At 39.0% G+C, this 9,557-nt stretch overlaps 1 protein-coding gene across 1 annotated transcript in view; it reads left to right on the forward strand.

Annotated features, from left to right (window-relative positions):
• Nucleotides 1-244: 244 nt before the first annotated feature.
• Nucleotides 245-9,557, forward strand: part of LOC101861524 — a 15,936-nt gene continuing 6,623 nt past the window's right edge. Inside the window, exons 1-8 of the mRNA XM_005103233.2 lie at nucleotides 245-306; nucleotides 1,261-1,340; nucleotides 1,993-2,153; nucleotides 2,887-3,011; nucleotides 3,525-3,557; nucleotides 5,180-5,302; nucleotides 5,974-6,096; nucleotides 8,007-8,258. Coding sequence (XP_005103290.1) covers nucleotides 279-306; nucleotides 1,261-1,340; nucleotides 1,993-2,153; nucleotides 2,887-3,011; nucleotides 3,525-3,557; nucleotides 5,180-5,302; nucleotides 5,974-6,096; nucleotides 8,007-8,258 — 925 coding nt within the window. The 5' untranslated portion in view covers nucleotides 245-278. The remainder of the gene's footprint in view (nucleotides 307-1,260; nucleotides 1,341-1,992; nucleotides 2,154-2,886; nucleotides 3,012-3,524; nucleotides 3,558-5,179; nucleotides 5,303-5,973; nucleotides 6,097-8,006; nucleotides 8,259-9,557) is intronic.

Here is a 9,557-nt window from a genome sequence, read left to right on the forward strand (position 1 = left end):
ATTTTCCCTGTCAGAAAATATGCCACTCGATTTAGTCTAGCACTACTAGATATAGCAGCTAATAAACTCTGATTTATTTTCTTTCCGAATCTTGAACATTAGAATATTATAAAAACAATGTATACCAATTTAAGGCCTAATTATGAGGTTACAATGAAAATGAAAACGAATGATTTGGGAACAACAGGGCAGGTGAGTCTTCTATTCCCAGGCAATTGCATATAGCCATCCCGACCACGAATAACCCGACCTGCCCCAGTGACGACCAGCTGGGAAACATGGATGCCCCTTGTGGCGTTGATAAAGGCATGCTATTTCCCTTCTTCCTTTTCTATTTAGTTTAGCTAATTATGAATTTAGATTGATGAATTCTTTATCGCTGTGTTATTAAAAATGGGGCATTTTCTGAAATCTCATAAGCTGTGTAGTAATTTCCTCATGTCCGGCCTTGTTTTGCCATCATGACCAGAAGTAGAAGGGTCCCTTGTCTTGTTGTTATTGTTCTTCACCCAATAATATTTTCCAAGAATCTTATCATTGTCGCTTTGGATATTGAAAATGCCTGCAGAATCCAAACGCTTCTGCTACAAACGATGTTGTTCCGGAATGGAATTAATATCTTAGATTAGATCTTGGTCTCCTTTCAACATAATTTTGTTGCAATAATTCGTCGCACTGTCACCACTGTCGCTTGGAATCTCTCGGCCTGTATTCAGTTGTAACAAACTAAGTAGTAATAGAGCCCATATCTCTATCATTTGTATTTTTTATCTTTATTATAATATAGATTCTAGACGAGGCCTATGATGAAGATGTCAATAACAATGTCAATAGTCAATGCTAATTCACCGTAGGCCTAAGTGTAGATTCTTGATCTGTATGATTAATGTTATAACTTTTTACAGTGCCACTGCAAAGGCAAAACAGTAATCTGAGCTGATTGTGTAGATGCCAATGCATGTTAAATTTAGGAATTATTAAGGCCAAATGCTTGGACGGCTTGGTTTTCACTCTTAGGCTATCTGATAATTTTCAGATATCAGTCCAAGCCCGAAGATACTAGAATCTAGATCTTGATGTAGATCTAGTTCTAAATGATTAATTAGCCTAGGTGTACAGTAAAACATTGAACAAGTATGAATGGAGGTATACATGGTGATTTGTCTCTTGTGCCATTAAATAATTTGATTATTTAATAATTTATATGTCTGTCAGTCAAAATTCTTTCTTTCGAGCCGTAAGATTTTCAACATTTTTTAGGTGACCCTGGCCCTGGGCAAGATGAAACAATATTTGCAGTCACAGAAAATGAAGGACCGGATATTTCATCTTCCCAACAGGTAAAGGAACTCTTCCTCTTTTTCTTTTTTATGTTATTTTAAAAATCTTTCTTTTCCCTTCTTTCTGGGTTATTCAAAACGTTTCAACACAGTGCATTCCGATGCTGCGTGCATGATGTCCTTTCTCCCTTCCTGAATTGTAAAGTCCTTAGAGATTACGTGTGTCTTCAATTATTGATGTACAGAACTAAGACTTATTGGGCATTCCAATTTTTTTGTTTAATAATCACATTCACATGGATCCCACTCACTTTGAGTTTCAATCCAGATTTCAAATTGAAAGTATGATTTGTCCAGTAGTCAAAACTGATAAGTTGTATCGTTGATGGTCAAGAAAAACAAGTTTTAAAATCAAGCTCTTTAAAAACGCAAATTTATCTTCTTCCATTTCAGATTAGAATCTAGATCTAGTTGCCAGAAAAAAAGTTTAAGTACAAAAAAATTCATCATGTACTCTTTCTAGCAATATGAGGGCTAATTTTTCTTGAACTGTGTCTGAGTTTCCTCTGTTTTGAAGTTAATGCAAATCTGATATTAAAGGGTATGAAGTGTGGTTTGCTTTTTATGCCAAATAATAAGTGAAAGAATGCACTTAAATTTGTTCATGTCTTTTTGTCTCGAAGTATAAAATGATTTCCTGTCATTGCTCCAGGAACGTGTTGAGGACAGAGCTCCAACTTCTGCCCAAGAACTCCCTGGTAGCTCTGTAAAGAGCAATGCGAGAGAGATTGCCATTCAAGCTAACGACTACGACATAGAAAGGAATTCCAGTCATCTTCCTAGCCGAAAAAGATACATCCCTTTAAAATTTAGGTAAGTTTACAATCAAGTTTACAGGTTGCCTCTTGCATGATAAATTATACTTGCAGTGTACAAAGATTGCTGTTGTAGACTGTTTGAAACAAAGGTGAATTATTGCAGCATAGTAAAATTGTGGGGGCAGTGACGTTATGGTTAGGTCTTGCAGACTTGTAACCTTAAGGTCATGGTTTTGAATCCTGTCAGGGGCCCTATGTTGTGTCCTTGGGAAAGGCCCTTTACCCGAATTTTCCTCAGGTCACCCAGGTGGGAATGGGTTCCTGGCTATAGACAGCGAAAGGTCCTGTTAGTGTTTGAGTGCATGCAATTCACAGCTTGCACTGTATGCTTCTGGGGACGCTAAGAATGTTTTCTGGCTGTTCTAGGGTCTGCTGGGCTAATAATAGTTGTAAATCGCATTCATAGAGTATGCTGTAGAGCGTGGGTACGCGCAGTATAAATTCAGTTATTTATCATAATCATTACAAATACTACAATTTGTTCTGATTTTAGTTTTGTGACAAAATATTTTTAACACGTTAAAGTTAATAGTAATAGTTCCCGCTCACAATTATAAAGGGATAAAAGAGGAAGTTCAGATATTGCAAAGGGAGATTAAGTATTTTGTCAAGAAATCCTTCAAATGTAGTAAATTGTATGCAAGTTTTACAACTGTTATTGAAACTGGTTACTGTTCAATCATTTGTAAGCTAGGGTCTCCTACACACCTATTTTCCTGACTCTGCAGTGATTATCGGATATTTGCTGGTGAAGAGGATAAAGATGAGGCTGAAGAAGATGATGCTTCCTTTGAACCAGAAAAAACTGTAGCTAAGCCGAAGGTACAGAAAATTCCCTCTGGAAGAGGTCGCGGTGAGTATCAACAGGTTTCACCAGTCATTACACTCTCTTAAGACATCAGTGTTCTTTCGGTTCTTGAGCTGGGAGAATTTTTATCGAATATAATCTTGATCTTTTGGCTGGGATGTTGCATCCCTCTTGGCGGAATTTGATCCAGACTGGCAGGGCCAGAGCCCATTCTGTGATAATCTAGATTGTGTGTCAATGTGGGTGTAAAAACACAAAAACATCAACTTTACAAGAAGTTTTCTTATAGTGTTTTATTTGTTGTAACGACATGCAGACTCTTTTTAAACAGCTTGATGTTTGTTCCTACTGATTTGAATTAAATTGTCATTTCATGTTTTTTTGGCTGATTTTTGGGGGGGAGTTAAGGGTTTGTTTTATTTTGGAGAAGGTAAAGGTAGGGGTGTCGTTTTATATGTTTTTAAAACTTGGTTTAAGGACTTTCAAAGATAAATTTTTTAAATTGTACTTTGTTATACAAAAAGTTTTTGTTAACTTTATATTTTGTTTACTTTACAGGGAGGCCTAGGAAAAATCCGCAACCGTTGAAAGGTGAGCAGTGACTCCGAATTTTGTTGTGTAACTGTTCAGATGTTCTATACCCAAAATTTAGAAAAATGTTTTTATTGCAGTTTGTAGTTTTCTTATTGTTTGGTATTGGTTGCTTGTGTTTGAGAAATTTTTTCTCAAAGCTCAAATTCTAAATGTTGAAAAAAGCCAGGAGGATGCATAATGTAGGTACAGTTTTTTTAAAACAATGATGAAGTAGTTTTTTCACTCTCCTGAAAAATGTTGCTCGCTGGGCTTAAAACAGTTGTACAGCTTGCAAACGATTCTTTGTTTTGTTTTGGTAAGTGTTTTACGGCGCTTGCAACTGCATAAGTTCATGTGAGCGTGCGGACATGATAAACATTTTTCAGTTTAGTAGGAATTAATTTTAAATTTTGCCCGGGTGTCGACCGAAGCCTAATCTTGTCGATTTTGGACCACCAAGGGATTTTTAATGTGCGCAACTTGTACATGAGACCTCCAAGATTTTTCGCCCTTATCCGAGAAGACTAGGTGTAGATCTTTCCTACGGTACCATAAGATCAGGGGTGTGGCTGAAAGACAGCAGTAAGAAGGAGCCAAGGAGTAGCAGTAGAAAGGCTGCAGATAGAGTCAGGAGCCCAGAGGAGGGGGAAAAGTGGGGGTGGGAGTGGGGGCAGAAAGTGGAGACGAAAGCAGACGACAAAACATTATTAGAGAGCAGGAAAGGAGGTGAAAGGTAACGTTTCAGAGAAGAACATTTTCCGTCGCTGTCAGGTTTTGAACCCAGGACCTATTGAATGAGAGGTGAACACCGTAACCTCTAGACCATGAGAGGCCCCGATGCTTTGCTGTATAGATAAAGATGAGTCAACTTCTCTCAAGGTCTGTTCAGATCACAGAGTTAGAGCTCTTCTATTCCTTGAAGCTGGATGGTTGGTGGGTGCTCTGGTGTAGTTTGCTCCTTCTTTCCTATCAAACATCTATTGTCCTTATCTCTCCTCCTTTTATTCATATGTTCTCTAAAAATACGTCTAATCTTCCGTGCTTATTTGACCTCTTTGTGTTTACGAGTGCCATTAAACTATTACTAAAACTTTAAACTTAAACGTTCCTTGATATGGAGCAGACGATGCAGTTGCGAGCGCTGTAAAACCCTTTACTATTTAAAAAAAAAAAAAAAAAGGAAGCACACAATACAAGATTTAAGGCCTGGATATGATGCTGGTTTGGAATTTTTTAAAAATATTAAAAAAAATAAAATTCATATATGTTGTGTGCTGTTCATCTTTGTGTTGTGTGTTTATGGTCTGTTTTTTTTAAAGCTGCTCTTCCTCTTCAATCATTTGAACATGGCTAAGTATTCATTTATTTATTTTGTTTGTGGGGGGGGGGGGGGTTATTTATTTGAGCCTCTTCTCTTATTGTCTCACGTGTAAACTTTTCTTCGTGGGTGGTTGGCAGGTGCTCTGGTGTGGTTTGCTCCTTCTTTCCTATCAAGCATCTACCGTCCTTATCTCCCCTCCTTCTATTTTGTATTTGTTACTCTCTTGTAACACCTCTAGTCTTCAGCACTTATATGACCTTATGGTGTTGCAAGTGCCGTAAAACTTTTTACTAAAACTACAACTTTTCTCCTCCCTCAGACCCAGCGCAAGAGCCGTCGTCAGAAGGTGTGGAAGCCGACGGAGCAGACACAAAGAACCAGATCGTGAAAGTTCCCTCGGGATTCAAATGCTGTGTCTGTGGGAGAATATTTTCCTTGAGAGGTATACATATATCTCCTGGTCTTAGTCTATAGGAGGTATACATATATCTCCTGGTCTTAGTCTATAGGAGAATATTTTCCTTGAGAGGTATACATATATCTCCTGGTCTTAGTCTATAGGTATGGTGTTCACCTTTCACTGTAAAGGTCCCAGGTTTGAAACCTGACAGGGAGGAAAACATTTTGTTCTCTAAAATTTTTTTCCTTGCATCTCCTTTCCTGTTCTATAGTCAGTAGTCCTGGTCTGTCATCTGCTTTCATCTCCAATTCCCCCCCCCCGGTATGAGTGAATGTTTATCGTATGTGAAGTAAATGTTTATCGTATGTGAAGTAACTGTTTATCACATGTGAAGTTTCGTATGTGAAGTAAATGTTTATCATATGTGAAAAAAATGTTTATCATATATTTGAAGTAAATGTTTATCGTATGTGAAGTTTCGTATGTGAAGTAAATGTTTATCATGTGACAAAAATGTTTATCATATTTGAAGTAAATGTTTATCGTATGTGAAGTTTCGTATGTGAAGTAAATGTTTATCGTATGTGAAGTAAATGTTTATCTTATGCGAAGTGAATCAAGGGTCAGTCATTAAGGATTTGCTTCCAGCTTTGAAAAGGAGGACTTTATCAGTGTCATTTGTCACTGTTTTTCTCTCCCTGGACTTTCCCCAGGCAACGCCAAGGCCCACCTGATCACCCACACAGAAGAGAGGCCGTTTCCCTGCCAGTTTGAAGGCTGCGACAAAAGACTGAGAACAAAAGAGAGTTTGAGAAGACATCAGCTCAGCCATATGGGTAAATACTCAATTTGCTCAATTGATAATAGTAGTAATAATTGCATTTATTTGGCATATATATATATATATATATATATATATATATATATATATATATATATATATCCGTGATCTTAAGCGTGCTGTTTTTGCTTTACATCTGTTATTGTCCCAGGAGACCCTAGAATACTCAGAAACATTGTTGGCATCCCTGGAAGTATGTGTAGTGTAAGCAACTTAACCCTATCCGTACATCGTGTTTTACACTCTGTGCCACCACTTAATCCTATCCGTACATCATGTTTTACTATCGTATCCATACGACGTGGGGAACTCTGTGCCACCACTTTCCAAAGAGGAAATTTACTCGCTAATCCGATCCGTACGCTTTGCGCAGCAGTCTGTCAAAATGATTTTTTGAGAAATACTGAAAGTTTCAAAGAGATCTTCGTACTAGAAGTATTCATAAATGTGAAGAACACTACCCCGGGGGTACAAAATGACCCCAGGGCGTACAGATAGGGTTAAACAGTAACAAACTGACAATGTCCTTCACCGTCCCTCCTAGGTGAAGTGAGACAAATTTGTCTAAAATGCCTTTCCCAAGGTCACAATTTCGACTTCATTTGTTTTTACATCTCGGAGATGTGTTCCATTGTAGCTTTTTCAACTTGTGACAATACTTGGCTCAGATAACAAGGGAACAAAAATACAGCACAAAAAATATTTTAGAACCTGGAAATGGAAAAGATGTAGCACATTTAATTTGAAACAGAATTGTACGTCATTGTTGTTATTCTTTTTTTTCGCACTTCGGAATTAAAAATTTATTTTAGTATGCCATGTTCCTTGCATTTTTGTTGTTGTCATCCTCGTGGGCCGAGTGCCATGTCATGGGTGGTTGGCGGGTGCTCTGGTGTGGTTTGCTCCTTCTTTCCCATCAAACATGCATTGTCCTTATCTCTCCTCCTCCTTCTTTTTTTGTGTATGTTACTGTCTTGTAACACATCTATTCTCGGCACTTTTATGATGACCTTATAAAATAATAAATAAAATAAATAAATTACACTTTTATTTGTTCCAGAAGGGCACTTTGTTTTACAATGGCAAACATACATAAATAAATACATAATTATAAATACGTACATACATAAATACATACATGCATAAATACATACATAAATACACACTATTACACAAATACAGAACAGTTTACAAACAATGCCACTGTCGGTCGCCACTGTGCAGCGCCCTGTAATTTGAGCTAGGGTTGTCGTGTCTTGCTCAAGGACACACTCCAGTGACCACCCATCTGATCCCCGTGTCACCGACACTTGCTTGACATTGCTTGAGTCAAAACTCACTACTCACTTAGCCACTGGAGCCCCCAGTGAATCAATTGTGTTGCAAGTGCCGTAAAACTCTTACGAGACAAGTGCCATGTCTTCTGAATGCGATTTTAGTGTTTGGCAGGGTAGGCCAATTGAACTTACCGCGTGGATGGTTGGAGGGTGCTGCTGGTACGTCCTCCTTCTTTTCTTCCCGCCCTGTGTTGTTTGTCGGTTCAGTGGACAGGCCTATTGCTTTGCCTTGCGGTAAACAGCTGCCATCTTGCTCATGTGCTTCTCTTTATCCTATCCGTACGCCCTGGGGTCATTTTGTACCCCCGGAGTTGTATTCTTCACATTTTAGAATACTTATAGTGTGAAGATCTCTTTGAAACTTTCAGTATTTCTCAGAAAATCATTTTGACAGACTGCTATGCAAAGCGTACAGATTGGATTAACAAGTAAATTTCCATTTTGGAAGTGGTGGCACAGAGTTCCCCGCGTCGTAGGGATACGATAGCAAAACACAACGTACGGATAGGGTCAACAAAGTCAAAACTCATAATTTACCCCCAAAATCCGTGTGAAATATCTTCCCCAGGCATCAAGATGTTTGAGTGCTCCGAGTGCAAAAAGAAGTTCAGCTGCAACGCCAGTCTACAAGAGCACATGGCGCGCCACACTGGCGCCAAGCCTCTGTCATGTGACATCTGTGGCCGCCACTTCCGCCAGATTGCCGTGTTGAAGAGACACATGACGACACATTCCAGTGACAAGCCTTTTGCGTGCTCTGTGTGTGGCAGGCGGTTCGCCATGAAGATCTACGTGCAGTCACATATGAAAACCCATACAGGTATTGATGTTGGTGGTCTAGTGGTTAGGCTGTTTGGTTGCAACCAAAAGGTTGTGGGGTTCAGACCCCATCAGGGGCCTGAATTTGTGTCCTTGGGAAAGGCACTTCACACAAACTTTCCTCGGGTCACCAAGGTGGGAATGGAAATTGGCTACTAGAGGTATAGACCGTGAAAGATGGCGTCAGTTTGTTAGCGGGCAGTATTGTATACAGACGTACGTCATTTTTGGCGGCCTTTGAGATACGTCTGTATGCAATACTGCCCGCATAATGTTTGTTGAGCGATTGTAGTGAATAGACTGCTTGCATTGTATACTTCCCTAGGAAACCAAGGATGTTTCTGAGCATTCGAAGGTCTGCTAGGGTAATAATATATAAATTGCAAAGTGCATAGAGCTTGCAGTTGAGCTGAGATATGTGCTTTACAAATGCTATTTATTATTATTAATTCTTCTTTTTCTTCTTCTCCTCCTCCTTCTCCTGCTTCTTCTTCTTCTTCTCCTCCTCCTCCTCCTGCTTCTTCTTCTTCTTCTTCTTTTTCTTCTCCTCTTCTTCTTCTTCTTCTTTTTCTTCTCCTCTTCTTCTTCTCCTCCTGCTTCTTCTTCTTCTTCTCCTCCTCCTGCTTCTTCTTCTTCTTCTTCTTCTCCTCCTCCTCCTCCTCCTCCTCCTATCATTATGTTTGACTTAGTTTGGCCTTCTTTGTTATTTTCTGTGTTATTGTTTGTTGCCTTTGTCTGCCTCCAGTGGGTGGTTAGAGGGTGCCACTGGTGGATTGTAGGTCTTTACTCTCCTCCAATTACTTCTGTCTTGCTCTGGGCACTTTGGTGGGATTTCCTCCTTCTTCCTGACCAAATATTGTTCATCAGGAAAGTCTCTCTCTATATAATATATATATGTATGTATCTCTCTTCTTTTTTAAAATTTTGTATCTTATTCTCTAGCTCCAATTTACAACTCTATTCTTTGGCATTTATACGACCTAATTGTGTTGCAAGTGCTCTAACACAAAAGTAAAAACGTTTTCCTAGCCCTTAACGATTGTTATTGTGGGGATGTGCTTTTGTTCCCTCAAACAAACAAGGCGTCTACCTTCTGGTGTCTTACAAGACTAAAGGAGTCATTAGTGCTGTAAAACTTTTCATATTGTTAAAGTAACTATTGTCTTGTCTTCATACTGGTCTTGAGTAGAGAAACTTTTCTTTGCTCTGAATGTACCGTAAGGAAAAATGTATAATTCAATTCTCTGTCTCTCTGTCTCTCTCCCTCCCTCCCTCTCTCTCCCTCCCTCCCTCTCTCTCT

This window comes from Aplysia californica, unplaced genomic scaffold, assembly GCF_000002075.1.
Source record: "Aplysia californica isolate F4 #8 unplaced genomic scaffold, AplCal3.0 scaffold00364, whole genome shotgun sequence".
NCBI classification, from domain to species: domain Eukaryota; kingdom Metazoa; phylum Mollusca; class Gastropoda; order Aplysiida; family Aplysiidae; genus Aplysia; species Aplysia californica.